The following is a 16,864-nucleotide window of genomic DNA, read 5'->3' on the forward strand; positions in this document are numbered from 1 at the left end:
CTAGGCGGCGATCTATGCATAGATATAAATTCAGCAGCCCACATGCCTCGAACACATGAATTCCCCGTCTTCTTAGGTGAGCGGCTACTGCTGCTAGGCACTTTGTGCACACTCGGCGCATAATTGAGTCCGAATGCCAGCACCTCGAACTGTTGGTGTGTTTTGTTGACCACGAATCTTAATAGGTTCTTGTGTCTTTTGTTTATAGGGATGTGAAAGTAAGCGTCTTAAGTCTATGGTTGCCATATAATCTCCTTGTTGCAATTGAGGTATCACCTCCTGCAGCGTGGTCATCTTGAACCTTTGTGTCTTTATCAACTTTTTTAGGAACCTTAAATCAAATATAGGGCGTAGTGTTCCATCTACCTTTGGGATTAGGAAGCACGTAGAGTAAATGCCGTTGTTTCTCTCCTTGTGAAGCACATTCTATTGCATGTTTTGTTAGAAGTTCCTGCACTTCTTTCAGTAATTTAGATAATTCCCTTTGTGAATGTATTTTTTTCTTTGGCTTTTTGTTGGGAGGTTGTTTGCTTAGCTTTATGCAGTAACCATACTGAATTATGTTAAACACCCATCTATTCGAAGTTATTTCCTTCCACTCCTGGAGGAAATATTTTACTCTGCCACCCACTGATGTTGTATGAGGACTCAAATATTCGCTTACAGGATGTTGTGTTTGTGAAGGTTGTAATTCTGTGTGTACACTTGGTGATGTTTTCGTTAAGTGTGCCCCTTTTGGAATGCAGTCACTTGGTTGTGGTCTGTGGACCACCTCTTTGTGGCTGGCCTCTTCCCCGGGGTGCCCATGAAAGGACTGTCTTCCCTGCTGGTACTGCCAGTTCTGTTGCTGGCCCTGGTGTTTACCTTGGCTTGATCCCTGGTATGTTTGCTAGTATGCGGTGTGTGAGGTAGTAGGTTGGTGACTACCTCTACCTGTTGGTCTTCTTAACAGGTGCCCCTACGCATGTCACTGAATTGTAGAGAGCCTATAGACCTTACTGTCTTGTTGTCCTTTTTCAACTGATTTAGTTTATCATCAACAATGCTCCCAAACAGTTGTTCTCCATTGAACGGAGAGTTAATTATGTTGCTTTGGGCTTCTGGTTTGAAACCTGAGCTTTCATTACATGACTGGAGGCTAACATTATGCATAATATCTTTATTATGCCACTCCTCAGCAGCCCCTTTAAAGAATACTTAAAAAACAAACAATCCAGAAATTGGAACAATAAAGAACCATCTCTTACATGGAATGTTCTGCCTCTTTTAAATGCTGCTGCTGATGAGATAAGTAGCCTTACATTTGTTTAATCTTGTAAGCTTATCATAAAGAAACAGCATCAGTACACTTTGTGGCAAATAACATAAGAACCATCATATAACAAGAAAGAAAGAAGGAGACAAAGAAAAAGAAGAAGAGAATAGAGAGGGGAATCAAAAGAAGGTGAGAACAGAAAAGAAAATGAGGGGAGAAGCGGATGCGCCAAGGGAGTGAGGCGGAGGGGAAAGGGCCAATACCCAGAGTTGAGGCCGGCAGTCATAAGGCTCGAATAGCCCACCCAGCAGGCAAAGCAGGCTACTCCGGGGAGCCCGGTCTCTTCCCTCTAGAGAAAGGCTCTAAGGGATCGTCAAACAGTTGCAGAGCCCGCAATCTAGGGGGCATCACGCGGGAATGTTTGGTTTTTAGTAAGGTGGTGTGTAAGTGGACGCCAGATGCGATTAAAGCGTGTGTCATGAGTGTGATGGGCAGTAAGCAGTTCCAGCGAAAGGACATCCCACAGCCGGAGAAACCACGCAGCAATAAGCAGGGGTGGGGCTGCTTCCAGCAAGAGGCAATGAACTGTCGCACTGCTCCTATTAAGTGAAGGATGAGATGCCAGTGTGCCACGGTCAGGGCTTTCAGCGTGTCGAGCTGAAAGACCAGAAGCACCAGGGATGGGGTAGCAGGGATCGGGAAACCTACCACCTCTTTAATGTGGCTGAGAACACAGTGAGTTCCGAGCAAGACCACCAAATGTGCAGCAAGTCCCCTCTATCAGTCCGGCATCTCCAGCAAATCTGAGGAGTGTTCGGGAACATCTGCTGGAGAGGAGTAGGTATACAATACCACTGTGCCTTCAAATGTGTAGGCAGATTTGCGCTGGGGAATGCTACGGTACACCTTAGGGATGTCTTTCCACAGACGGTCCCACTCCTCCGGGGAGATGTCAGCAGCCAGATCAGATGCCCAACCTATTTAATAGCCATGGAGCGGAAGATGCCCAGAGTGTTGAAGGACAGAATAGGTTTCTCCAAAACCTATTCTGCCCCTAGACCCGTCGAACCTACGGACCAGGGACTCAAAGGGGGTGAGTTGCCGAGTCACCTCCTGGGAGTACGCAGGAGAAGACAGCCAGTGACTCAATTGGCAATACTGCAGGCACGCACTGTCAGCAAGATGTTAGAATTGTTTGCACTGATCAAAAGAGCGGAGGGCAGAACCCTGAAAAAAATCTTGGAGAACACGTCGACTCTCTATGGTCCATGCCTCAAAGGCCTGAAGCTGAAAAGCAGGGGGCGAATGCAGAGTTGCGCGTGAGCGGGGTGTTGGGGGAAGGGAAGGTCGTAAGACCCCGGGAAAGTGCCAGTCTAGCCCATATCTTCAAGACCGTTCTCGGAGTCGTTACGAGGACGTGCCTCACGCAGATGCCAGGCAAGGTTCCACAGCGGTCTACAAGCCAACACATGGTCCAAGTGCTTCTCACTTTCAGGAACAATCCATTCCGATAAAAAACAGAGGTGACAAGCCCAATAGTATTCCAACAAATTGGGACAGGCCGGGCCGCCCCGAGATCTGAGAGAATGAGTTTTTTAATAAGGTATTGTTATAAATGTTTAATTTTTAATAAGGGTTGGTTTCTATATGAGTTTTAAAAATATTAATTGAGTAATTTCCACAAAAATCTGGAATATTGTAATGAGGAGTTTCACTTGCCGAGTTTAGCGAGTAGATTTAGAGGGGAAGCGGATCATTGCTTCTGGCTCACGCCACACTCTTAAATTCAGGAGGACTTCGCGTGCAGGTTTAATACTTGCGCTTACGGAGCTTTGTTAGCTCGCACAGGCATCTCGTGCAGGGAATCTCCAACGTGTGCAGGATGCGAAGGCGGTGGTAACGGTATTAGTTGCCACGCGCTGCCATCACATCTTTCGGTGACGTGTGCGTACGTGTCTGATGAAGCACACAAGTGCAAGGAAATTATTGGCTACTCGTAATCTCGCAAGATCGCGGTAGCCATCTTAGTTTGGGAAGTTGTTCATAGGAGTGAACAGTTTTGAGAGTTAGAGAGCGTTACTAGGCGTTACTAGGCAACAGATAGACAGTTGCCGGTAATGGTTACGATCGGATTGATTTAGGAGGTTTATTTTGTGTGAAGGTGAATTAGAGGGTTTAACAAGCAGAATAAAAGCATAATTTAAAAGAGACAAGAATGAATACAGAAGCGATTGTTGTACAGTCACAGGTTGTAGAAGGTAGGGTTAGTGAAGATAGTCGAAGGAGACTTATTCAGAATGAGGTAAAGTCTTCTATGAGAGAGGTAGTTGAGATAGTTTTGGATAGTAAAAGAAAGGGGGAACAGATCAGAGGAAGATTTCTGGTCATGTTCTGATGAGTATGTTCCAAAAGGTGGTAAAAGAGTAAAAAAGTCAACGCATTTGAATAGAGGAAGTAAGGATGGATTTTACTCCATCACAAACAGTGGTGTCCTTGGCGGCACAAAAAGGAAAGGTGTCCTTGGCAGCAAGCAGGATCTGTCTGATGATGATGTTCAGATGGAAGCAGAGATGGAGGGATCAAGTACATTTTATGAGTTTGTCTTTGACATGGACCAGGATGAAGACATTAATGATGACTTGAGGGATGATGTAGCGACATCAAGCAAGTCAGTGATTAGAGATCCTTTAGGAGGCGAAATGTTTAATCCATTTGAGTTATGTCATCCAAAGAATGCTGGCCGGTGGCCTTTGGACCATGTCAGTAAATTCGTTAAAAAATGGATTAGAAAACCATGAGAGAAAGAAGTATGAACAATTTTGAAGGCAGAATGTTCTAGGCCACAAATAGAGAATAAGGTCTGTTACACTACAAATTTGGACCCGGAGTTTATAACTTATTTATTTAAGTTGGGCAGAAACCCTCGCAATGGGTTGGAACGCTAGTTAAAGCAATGCCAAGACAAATTGCTTGATACACTGGGGCCCCTAGCCAGGATTATGGGCCTGGCGGAGGAGGCACCTATGAATGGTGAACAGGTGGATATTGAGTTGCTTAGAGGTTGGAGTCAGAGAGCAATGGTGTTTTTGGGGAACGCAAACGCTAGTTTGTTAGCAGAGAGGAGAAAGTCTGTATTGATGAAGATTAGCCCTAAGTTGGGTGAAATGGCAGAGAAGGAAACACGTTTAGATGCAAATGGTTTATTATTTGGAGAAGGAATGGCAAAAGGATTGGGTAAGCATGTTGCAACATATACTGCCTTCGATATGGTGCAAAACAACATGAGAAAGGTGTTTGAAGGGGTTTATGGCAGGGCCGGCAGACGAGGGTTTTATGTCAGCCATGGATTCCAAAGATCCCAATACAATATCTTGTACAGAGGTGCAGGAAGAGAATTTCAAGGTTCCTATGGAATTTTCCCTCAAAAAGGTAGATTTGGAAGATCAAGGAGTGGAGTTCGTGGAAGCGGACAGTCATTGTCAAGTACAAGAGGTGAGTACGGAGATTTCTATTGGTTTTTCCCAAGGAAAAGCAGGAGGTTGGTTAAAGTTATTTCTAGAGGTTTGGAAAGAGGTCACAAGGGATCCATGGGTTCTGGAGACCGTCAAAGGGTTCGAGATATAATTTTTAGGAGTTCCAGTGCAAATTATTGATCCGAAAGAGTTAATTCTTTCACAAGAAAAGATGGAGCAAGCAGACAAAGAATTAGAAGCAATGTTGCAAAAGGGTGCAATTTGTATGGTAGAGGAGGAAATGAGAGGCTATGTGAGCACTTTGTTTCTGGTAGAAAAAAAGGACAAAGGGTGGAGACCAGTAATACATTTGAGAGGTTTAAACCAAAATGTAGTTTACAGGCATTTCAAGATAGAGGGTATCCATTTTTTAAGAGATATTTTGCAGAAGAGAGATTGGATGGTTAAGTTAGATTAGAAGGATGCATATTTTACAATTCCGATGAAGAAGGAGAGTCGGAGTTATTTGCAGTTCAGGTGGAGATGAAGGTTATACCAGTTTGTTTGTCTTCCTTTTGGACCTTCTGTGGTGTTTTACGAAGGTGATGAAAGGTGTTATGGCATATTTAAGAGAGAGAGGTTTCAGATTGATTGTATACTTGGACGACATTTTGATTATGTCTCAGGATGCAGACGTGATGAGGAGTCAGTTGCAGTTTGTAATCAATCTTCTGGAGAAATTGGGTTTTTTAATCAACAAGGAGAAGTTTGTTTTGATTGCATCTCAGAGTATGGAGTTTTTAGGTTTTAGAATAGATTCCAAAGAGGAGATTTTGAAATTACCAGTGAAGAAGTTGAATATAATAAAGAAGGAGGTTGTTTGTGTTTTGCGAAGGGAAACTTTGTCTTTAGGGGACTTGGCAAGAGTTTTAGGTTTATTTTCTTCTTCGATCCAAGCAATTTTTCCCGGTCCTTTGCATTATCGTGCCTTGCAGAGGGTGAAGGCAGATACTTTGAGAAGAGGTTTATGGTATGGGGACCAAGTGAAGTTGGATTGTTATGCGAAGAAGGAATTAGAATGGCGGTAAAACAACTTAGATGCTTGGAATAGAAGAGCAACTTTTGGCTGAGTTCCGGATTTTGTCTTGGAGGCGGATCCAAGTGGTTCCGGATGGGGAGCACCATTGGAGAGATGGAGACCGATGGTGTTTGGACGGATTTAGAAAAAAAGATGCACATAAATTGCCTAGAATTGACAGCAGGTTTATTCGCATTGAAGTGTTTCAAGAAGATAATTCAAGGTTGTACAGTCCTATTAAAGATGGACAACATTTCTGCAGTTTGTTACAGGTTAGGAGGTTGCAAGTCAAAGGATCTGTAGGATGTTGCAACGGAGTTTTGCAATTTTTGTCTGGAGCACAAAATTGCATTAAAAACAGAGTATCTTCCAGGGAATTTGAATGTTGTAGCAGATTGGTATTCAAGATATGTGAAAGACTACAGTGAATGGATGCTGAATCAAGTCTTTTTTGTTTTACAAAGAAAGAAGCGAGATTGGGTCCGATAGAGGTGGATTTGTTTGCAACAAGGCTCACATGTCAGAAGGTGAGGTTTTACAGTTGGTTACCAGATCCGGAAGAGGAGGCAGTGGATGCATTTCAGCAGAGTTGGACAGTGGTGAGGGGGTATGCTTTCCCTCAATTTGCGATGATTCAGAGGGTTCTACTGAAGGTGAGAAAGGATAAATGTCAATTGGTCCTAGTGACTCCATTTTGGGTTTCCCAAGCGTGGTTGCCAGGTGTCTTGGAATTAGCATGCGAGAGGACCAGGACACTCCCAAGTATCAGAGCGCGCTATAAAACGGTTTATACATATACATACATACCCCTATTGATTCCGGCATCAGATGGTTTACTGAGCAACGAGTTGGGAGGGGAGCATCCTCTTGTTTTAGAAGGGGTGTTGAACCTTCTTGTTTGGAAAGTGTCAGGCGTTATGGAGCATTAAGAGGACTTTCGAAAGAGGCTGCAGAGTTACGAGGAGTCTTGGGCCCCAGGTACTAGAAGACGGTATAAGGGAGTTTGGAAGTCCTGGGAAAGTTGGTGTTTGAGGAATTTGGATGCCGTAGAGGCTCCTGTGGTAGAAGCGAATATTTTTTGGTGGAAAACTTTGAGAAGGGTTTAAGTTATAGAACCATCGATAGTTGTAGGTCTGCAATTTCGGCAGGTCATTCGATGGCTGGTGGAAGGCCAGTAGGTTGTAATGTTTTAGTTTGTAGGGTTTTAAAAAGTATGCGGATTAAGAGACCGCCTAGAGCTAGGTATGAGGTTTTATGGGATGTGAACCTAGTTTTAAAACTTTTTATGAATTGGTATACAAACAAATATTTGTTGAATAAGTATATGCCAGCTAAGTTAGCGACTTTGTTGTGTTTAATTTAATGTAAAAGAGTTTCAGATGTTAATTGTCTAGAGGTATGTAATAGGGTGTTCAGTCCTGATGGTGTTTTGGGATAAGAAAGAGAACTAAGACAATTTTTATCCTAAATACGAAGAATGTAAGAAGCTGTGTGTGGTTGAGTGCTTAAAGGAGTATGAATGCAGGAGAAGAGAGGTCATCGTGTGCATCAGTTGTTTATTTATTTTGTCAGACCTTTTGGTGCGGTAAGTACGGCTAAAGATGGGTAAAATTTGCTCTGAAGGAAGCTGGAGTAGATATTGATACGTTTAAAGCGCATTCGGTAAGAGGTGCAATGGCAAGTAAAGCATGTTAGTCTAGTTTAAGTTTGGAGAGGAATTTGAAGGCGGCAGATTGGTCTAACTTGGGAACTTTTGCAAGTCACTACTTTAGACCACTCGGGCATATGTTGGATGTTGTGTTGAAGGGCTTTCAACATGCATAATGTTAGCCTCCGGTCTTGTAATAAAATGCCGATTCTCAGATTAACATGACAAGAGAATCTGGATTTCATTAAGGATACAGAGGCCAACATTATCCCGCCCACTCCTCTCTAGGAGTATTTTGTGGGTTTGTTCTAAAACGAATATATGTGTTTTGTGATTAACAGTAAGTTTATGAAGTTTTGATGCATTAGGATTAAGTGAAGTTATAAGGTTGTAAGTATTTTGGTTTAATATTGTTTTGTGGTTGTGGATGCACAGGTGTAACGTAACCTGAATAATGGATAAGTGGATTGGAGAAGAAGTGTTTATCTTCACAGTTTTGCATTTAAAAGAGGCAGAATGTTCAATGCAAGAGACTTTTGTGGTTCTTTATTGTTCCAACTCTGGATGGTTTGTTATGTAAGTGTTCTTCAAAGGGGCTGCTGAGGAGTGGCATAATAAAGAGATTATGCATAATGTTAGCCTCCGCGTCTTTAATGAAATCCAGATTCTCTTGTCATGTTATTCTGAGAATCGCCATTCTCAGCCAAGCATGCCTTCTTTCTGTGATGTCAATCATCATTTGTCTGATCTTATGCATCAAGAGCGGACTTTAAGCAGGTATTCACAATGTTTTTACCCCCTTCCACTAAGTGCGTATCTCTCTTTTGGAACTGTTCTGGTAGGTGTTTCAGTAGTTCCCCTACCTCTTCCCAATGCTGAAATGCATGCCGGTTTAGCAATGCATTAGAGTTGGCTATGCGCCACTGATTTGCCGCACTTCTCCCTACCTTTCGTCCCACTAGGTCCATCTTCTTACTCTCCATGTCTGGTGGTGGTCCAACAGTGGTTGGCACATTTGCTCTTTTCCTAGCAGTGGAAGTGATAATAGATGTTGCCGCCGTTACTGACCCTTTGATATAAATGCGATCTTTAGAAGAATGTTTGTATTTCTTCTATGCTATTGGTGTGTCTGCTCGGCATGTTGCGGGCCCCTTAAATGCTTCCTTTCATTGATCCAATACACTTGGCAACATTGGAAGGAATTGGTTTCTTGACTGTATTGGCATTAAAGTTTCCAACAGAAAACAGGATTGTGGTTTCCCTTCTTCCAAAAGCACTCCATAAGTTTCAGCTGCATTTTTGATCACCTGATAGTACATCCCAATGTCATCTGGTGGTGAGAGCCTCAAGGGAGAAGTATTGATCGCCTCTTCTGGCGATTTGGCGTTGAGATCTTGCCTTTGGAGGTCTTGAGTCTCAGAGTTTGCCGCCTCCACATATGTGTCCACCTACGTCCCTCTCTTCCTCGAAGAAGAATCCTTCTTGCTCTTCTTCCTCAAGCGGTTCGGGTGTCGGTGGGGGCTGCAACTTCTAGACTACTTGCTCTACTTCTGTTGCATTTTTCGGCGGTATCTTGAATTGCTTCAAACTTTCGTTGATTTCTTTCTTGTGCTGTAGTATGCTCGCCAATTCGGCTTCGAGGCGCTTCTTTTTTTTCTCTACCTCAGCTGCGTGCGTTTTTGACGCCAAAAGTTACGGACTTTCCTTTTACGCTTGCTGATGCAGTCACGGAAGCCTGTTTCGACCTCTCCTTTGTCAATGCCGAAGCGTCTTTATCGTGTCCGTCTTTGGACGTTTTTGTTTTTTCAAGGATCTTTGCCGTTCCGGAGTCCTTGTTCAAGGATCTGACGGAGTGCCTATCTCTGGATGTTTCTGCGGTCGCAGAATGCTTCGATGCTAAGGCTCCCTTCTGAGTCCGTTTTTCGTGACTCGTCTACTTTATTCGAGGTCTACGTATCTCTTACCTCCTCAGAAGTCTTCTTCTCAACAACTACCTCCTGGAAGTCTGTGTCCTTATCAACTTCAGGCCCTTCGGCGATGTTGTACTCTTCTTCGCTGGAGAGGCCCAGGTCTTGGAGCGATGGTGTAGTGCCCTGGCCCAGCATGTTGTAGTTGGCTCCTTCTCTGCCTCGCTCACTCTCAAAGTCTTCGGGGAGAAGAGCGAGCATGCATTGCAGTCTTGACTTTGAGGAACCAGTGGCAGTCAAAGGTTGCAAACTGGATGTTGATCTTTCTGCGCGTACTCATGATGACAATTTTTGCAGAACTGGAACGGTGTCTTGTCCATTACCTTGCACAGGGAGTCCCTTGCATGTGCATTCTCTGGTTGTTCGTCGAAGTTTTGGTGTTTTGCCCTCTCTGCGTACTCAGACTGCTTGATTTGATGACCGGAATGGCGAATGTAGGTATCACTGACCTGTAGAACTATTTACTTTAACTTTCATGGATTCTTCTCTACAAATCTTAGGAGCTCCTTCCGTGACGATCCAGACCCAAAGGCGGAAAAAAAAATCTGGAGATGACGACCAAAGGTGGGAGTTTCCGGAGGAAGCCCGTTGACGTCACAGAAGGACACCAAATGGTGGTATGTCGACACCAAGCAACCACAAAAAAAACAAGCATTTGCAATGCAATAGGTCTCGCATTCACGAGAGTTTAAGCTATTGGCATTGCAAATGACTATGCCTTTTATTTGTGTTGTTTTTAAAACTGATAAATAAAAGGCATTGTCATTTACAATGCCAATAGCTTAAACTCTCGCAAATGTGAGACCTATTAGGTTTCAAATGCGTTGCAGGCAGGACAAAGCTATTTGAGAAAATAGTACTGGGAGGCTGTAATAAAAGCCTGCTAAGTAACAACACACGTAACAGGGGGTGTTGCCATGGGAGGTTTCAAAATGAGACAAGGCGGTACTAAGGAGGGACTACTAAGCCTATTGACCAATGAACAGCCACATTTCACAGTGTTCTATGACAAAAGCCAATGAAAAATATGGGCGGAGAGTGGCCGGAGTTTCATGTCCCCACCTGACTACACCATGCCTTGCAGGCTTGACCTAAAAAATACATGTTACTAGATCTGTTTTTAATCTCTCGATTTTTCTAACCATAGAGTCCCTGGTCAACTAGTCCATATTTTTTAAGCTACTATTGGGAATGTTCTGCCTCTTGTGAGCATACCAGCTTATTAGGGTGCAGTAAGGCAGTTCAGTAGACAGTGATCTTATTATAAAGCCATTTAAATGCTCGACTCAAAGTTTAAAGAGAGTACTCTGCCTCACAGAGAGCTAGTGTAGGGCAAGTCAGCCTAGCTGCAGCACTGTGTACCACTTGCAGTCTGGCAATTGCCTTAATTGATAAACCAGTGTATAATGCATTGCAGTAATCCAGGTGTTTTACTGCTGCACCTATGATTGAATAGCACTCTGGCTACGAGGCGGGTCTAATATATCTTTTTGTGTTGGAAATAGCAGTGTTTGACCAGTGTTTGGATCCGATGAACCCAGGTTATATCCAAGTCCAATTCAGTCCCTAAATGTATAGCTCTAGAAGCGGTTTGTAAGTGTCTGCCCCAGCAAGTCTAATGAGGTTAAAGTTCAAACAAAAGGATCTTCTATTTTGACTGGAGCAGAAAGTATCGATTTTGCGTTGCCTTTCCGAATGGTTGATTAGTGTATTGCTAGGTATTCAAAAGTGACTGGCTCTGGTGTTACTGTATTTTATACATATGTGTAATCACCATACAATTGTACCCCCTTTTTTAATTTACATAGTACCTCGAACAGCAGGGACGGGTGTATATGAAACAGTACTTTGAAATAGAGCTTTAGAGTTGCCCAGGACACACGTTAGTAGTGTTGCTTGCCTTTTAATTGATGATGTTAACACGATTTTCATTCACCTTTGCTATATTTGTTTTAGCATCTAGACTAGAAACACCTAGCCAAGCGATTTGTATTTTCAGCTCCCAGCAGTGCCTCTGGTGTGATCGGTGGCCTATGTCCGTCAGTGTGACACTAACCGGGTTCAAAGGCTCTAGGCAGAAAACCTGACCTCCTACAACAAGGGTTTTCCAGTCTGAGTGGGTTTGTCTGTCAACATACAATAAATAGGGTGGTTGTTTCATCAGAGCTGAAGATGGGGAACCCATGTTTTTTGGCAAATTCTCCGTTTCTGCCCTCCTCAAAACCAGTATTTTAATTTCCCTGTGACACTAATTTTAAATCTAAATATTGAGACTTTGTGGTTTAGAATAAATGTACTTCAGATACAGCCTCTCCATTCCATGAAGAATATATTGAATCTCCCTCAGAGCTCTGCTGTTCCCCAGTATACTTTTTTCCTTGCACTTCGTACATTGATATCATTGTAAAAACAGGACTACAAGTACCAGAATGCAAAGCAAAAATCTGGATAGATGAGTTACTTATGCATGAAACTAAGAAACCTTAGAGTTTTGGGCTCAGTTGGGGCTTGTTATCTAGCTGAAATACTCATTACTACAATGTATTGCATGGGACCTTGCACGTTCCAAGTGAAATGCAAACATTCACTTTTGGGGATTGCTGCGAATGTGTTTGATCACGGACATTTGTCATTTGTATCAATGTGTGAATGCCTAGACTGCAGCTGATGCGTTTGAAAGGCATGCAGTTGACTGGAATTACATCATTATTGTGCAGTATTGTGGGCTAGATCCTGGATATCACGGGGCCAGAGATTTAAAACTATAAACATTTCTGCCTGTATTCCCAGAATTTATAGGTTTGCTGTTGGGCTCTCAAAACCTAGCTTCAGGCTGCCACTGGAGTAAAAACACATGCTAACTGAGGCCATAACTTGTGATAGACAGTTTATCAGCAGCGTTTCTGAACACCCTACCCCCAGGGATTCTGCATTACTGCTGTACTCTTTCCAAGCGCTAGTACTAACACATGGACCAGTATCCAATGTGTGCACGCAGTGGGGCACCAGACTTACATCCTCTATGGGAACTCAGACTTCTTTCCCATCCCCAGGCTTCGACCCAAAGCAAAAGAGAAAAGGGCAGATTAGGGAGAATGAAGGAAAATGGAAGACAGGAAAACAGCGATAAAAGGAGAAATCGGGACCAAAACAAAACCTACAAGAGTGTGTATATATATATATATAGACAGAGAGACTGCAGACAGACAGACAGACAGACAGAGAGAGAGATCGATAGAGAGAGACAGAGAGACATTACAAAAACCAACAGCAAATGAAAGTGGGTAGTGGGTACATTCGAGCACGAGATTCTGAAAGGCCAGCGAGGACGTGAGGCCTCTGGGGAGTCTGGTACCTTCGGCCCTTTGAAAGGGATGCTGCCTGGGTCGTCATCTCTCGCTGTCCCTGTGACGCCTACGATGGATGAGCTGTGTGCGGAGGACGCCTGTCTTCGGGTGTCACCCGTGCGTGGGATGGATGTGTCCTTGGAGGTGGTCTGGGATGAACAGCTCCTCAGTGACTCGCCGCTCGAGGGGACAGCTGTGTCTGCTACACCTACGAGTGTGCCTGCGGTGCTCCGGAGTCTTCTGTGCCTTGCCCACCTACGACACCCGATATAAGCAGGCGTGGGAGAGAAGCTTGCATCACCTGCCGAGTCTCTGCATCGCCCGCCTCTATGACCTCCAACCAGAAATACCTCCTCAAGAGGATGCTTCACGAATGTGATCGGAGGGGGAGGGGCCGTGTTAATCTATAGAGGAAGAGCCGACGGTGGCGGTCTGGGTGGTGTGAGATCCAGTGAGTGCCAGAATGGCAGCGAGTGGAGCACCAGGGCAACTACTGAGTAAATGGCTCCATTCTCAAACCGTCAGGGCCAGACTGCAAACAAACCTACTCCTGGCAAGAACTAGCAAACGTACCCTCACTGCACCATGCATCTCAGCGGGGCTCGCAGAGGCGGCTTTTGGTGTGGGCGACCTTGGCCCAAGTCCGGGGAGCCTCGGTTCAGAAAGGAGCATTGAGAGTGCTTGGCAAACTGCTTGTGAGTTTTTCTCGCTTTTAAGAACAAGCATTAAAGAAAGCTGGTAAGACGTGAGTGAAACCGAAACCTGTAGTGGGGCGGGAGTTCCGTCTTCTGAAGCCCGCGCCCATGGAGTAGCTGCCCAGAGGAGAAGTGGTGACGCAGGGCTCCCATGCCCAAGGAGAGCCCTGCAGAGGCTGAAGAAGTCCGGAGTGGCGGTGAGTGAGGCTTAGTTGTAGGGGGGTGGCAGGGGGTGTTGCTGCCCAGAGGAGAAGTGGTGACGCAGGGCTCCCATGCCCAAGGAGAGCCCCGCAGAGGCTGAAGAAGTCCGGAGTGGCGGTGAGTGAGGCTTAGTTGTAGGGGGGTGGCAGGGGGTGTTATGTGTCTCGGTGCGCTCGTGTGTGTGTGCGCGCGCGTGAGTGTATGTGTGCGGCGGCGGGGGGTCTCTGTATGTGTGCGTGCGTGTATGTGCGCTCGTGTGTGTGTCTCTGTGTGTGCACATGCGTAAGCAGGGGGAGGTGTGGCTGTGTGTGTTAGAGCTTCCCAGGAGACAGGAGATGTGCACACGTGCGCGCGGCCCGCTCCGAGCCCATTTATGCGCGTGGCCATCTCTTGTCTCCTGGGAAGCTGAGCCGGTGACTATAGGTCTCTGGCGAGACCGGGCTTTCGCGCGGTAATCGCCACGAGACCTAAAAAAGGGGACAAATACAGCAATTACGGACCCAACTACTAGATGGCGGAATAATGCACAGCATGTGAATCGAGAAAATTCTTCAAGCTGCAAAACTACACCAACAGGTAAGAAACTACTAAAACCACAGCATGCACAGAACATTTTCAGATCTGTAGTAACCACCTTTTTCCAACCACAGACCCAGTGCACCCAGCGCCTTTTATTTTTATTTGCTATAAGTGGTGCTACAGTATTTTTTTCATGTTTTCTTTTAAGTATCTGTAAGAAACATAGGTTAGTTATAGTTTCCTTACCTTAGAATTACCCCCAGGCGTCAGACTGGATCCGGAAAGGTTTTCGTCAGCAGTTTCTTTCAGATAAGGCAATACAGCAATTCCGGACCCAACCAATAGATGGTAGGATAATGCACAGCATGTGAATACAGAAAAGATTCACGCTGCAAAATAACGGTTTACAAGTCTAGGGCAGCAGCCAGAGAAAGGACAAAACACCGGCAGAACTATAAACTGCAATAGAGACAGTAAGGTTAAGACGAACGCAGATTCTACTTTGGGTCTATAGTGGAAAAAAATCCATTCGTTGGAAAATAATGACTCCCCGATGACAACTGCTGTTCATGGCATAAAAAGGACCACAGTTGCTGAGCATAGAAATGCCTCAAAGTCTACATATATCTTGCTATAGATTCAGCCCACTTTTTTGCAGTGCAGCAACCAGTACATAGGTGTGATTTTAAAGGATGACACAAAATGAGCCAGCAGCAGTGCAGCAACCAGTACATAGGTGTGATTTTAAAGGATGACACAAAATGAGCCAGCAGCAACGTTTGCAAGTCCTAAACGTGTTCAGTAGATATGGCTTTTCACAAGGACTACGCATGGCTGTTCAAACTTGAACCTAACTCAATACTAGTCAGGGCATCACTTCAACATCCCCAGTCCGCCCTGTGGTATTGTAGCAGTAAACAGTTTACAGTGTACGTGCTCTTTAATGCCACAGTCAGGACTGTGACCAAGATAGGAATGCCCTGCATTTTTAGAATGGGGTTCAGTTAAGAGTTGAAAAGCAGCTGAGCAACATTGCGCTATAAAGCTGTGCAGAATAAAGCATAATTTCAAGATATTCTAAAGAGCTTCTGATTAGTGCCTGTGCCTTCATGGACCTTACATACCCTTCCATCTATGCCTTTCAACCTCCAGTTCTACCGCAGTGCATTCTTTTGCTAGTGAAAGTAAGAACTTTTAGCGGTGAAGGACAGCAAATATTCCATCTACATTTTTACACTCAGTCCCATTCCTTCCCATTGTACCTCAAGGACTTTCTACAGATCACCAAACTTACCTGCTTTGGCCAGCATGGAAGCCAAAAGCTTGCAAACAACAGAGCCTCTCTTCCTCATCTTGCACTGCTTGCTGTAGGGGAAGTATGGAATAACACCAATGATATTCTTCGAGCAGGACGTCTTCAGTGCATAAGCCATGATTAGCAGCTCCATGACCGCTGTGTTCACGTCCCTGCTGCAAGAACCAAATATACAAAACTTCTTACACCAACAAAGGATTCCAACCACCTCACACACCATGCACAGAAACACTTCTGGGGTAGGTCTCCATCGCAGATCTGCATGTTAGGGTTGACTTTACACAATCATTTCTAAATGTGAGTATTAGTAGTTTATTGTCACTCCTAACACAACTGCAGGGGGCATACATATCAGAGAACCGGTACATTTTCTATGCCATGGAAAATACCATTTCTTTTAAAGCACTTAACCAAGCCACTGACCTCTCAAAAAAAATTCTGCCTTGTATTATAAAGCTGCTAACCACACATTTCAATAGGCAGGTAGGTAAGGGCCAATGGCTACCCAATAGGTCAGCAAATACATCATGCAGCCAAAAATTTACTTTTGACAAACTAGATGCTGCTTGCACACTCATATCAAATTGCCATCTGAATATATTCTAACCACTTTCAACCTGTACATGTTCTATGCAATTACCCTTTGTTGCTCAATTACCTCATGGCATACATCGTGGCCCTATAGGACACTGAAGGCTGACAGACAAAAAATGGTGTAGCCAGGTTGGCTGGGATAATGAACTGGAGCTGCGAGCTGAAACACGGTGTGGACTTAAACTTCTGATGATTTGTAAGTCTAGTCTGCGATGCTGCACACATTGATGTTGGGGGATAAAGAAGGGGATCAGGGGAATGGAAATGTCAAAATTGAGTGATCTGAACAAAACTGGAATCTGTGTACATGTCGTAATAAAAGGCAATCTTTGAAAAAGTCAACATGTCTCACCGTTGCCAATGGGTGCTCCCTATTGGCTTTGCCATTTTTTTCTTACCCAAGATGGCTGCTAAGTATGCACTTGCACGGATGGGGTCATCTTTGCTAATGTGTGTGATGCAATTCTAGAAGTACAAGTGGTGCTGGCACAGGTGGTGACAGTGGGGGGAGGAGGGGTGGGTGTCACAGTCTGCACTGGGGATACAAAGAGGGGTCTCGAGGTGTGCAGATATGGGGGTCAGAACAGTGGAGAGGTTACTACAAGCCCCATGTAACTTTCCACAAAAGGCCATGGCTTTAAGGTCAGCCCACTCAACCAATCACAACACACAAAAATACAGACATCGGACTAAAAACTAACTCTCCCTACTGTATGTATGTGTGTATGTAGTGCTGTATTGGCAACATGAAATGGCAAAAACTGCCTGTAAGCAAGACTCAAAGAGAGAGAGA

General features: G+C 44.5%; 1 protein-coding gene across 2 annotated transcripts in view; it reads right to left on the minus strand.

Moving 5' to 3' along the window:
- Positions 1-16,864, minus strand: part of PRPSAP1 (phosphoribosyl pyrophosphate synthetase associated protein 1) — a 302,806-nt gene that overhangs the window by 156,257 nt on the left and 129,685 nt on the right. For both annotated transcript variants that reach the window (XM_078654587.1, XM_078654586.1), the window contains exon 4: positions 15,457-15,632. In XM_078654587.1, the coding sequence (XP_078510713.1) occupies positions 15,457-15,632 (176 nt within the window). The remainder of the gene's footprint in view (positions 1-15,456; positions 15,633-16,864) is intronic.

This window comes from Lissotriton helveticus, chromosome 7, assembly GCF_964261635.1.
Source record: "Lissotriton helveticus chromosome 7, aLisHel1.1, whole genome shotgun sequence".
Lineage (NCBI taxonomy): Eukaryota > Metazoa > Chordata > Amphibia > Caudata > Salamandridae > Lissotriton > Lissotriton helveticus.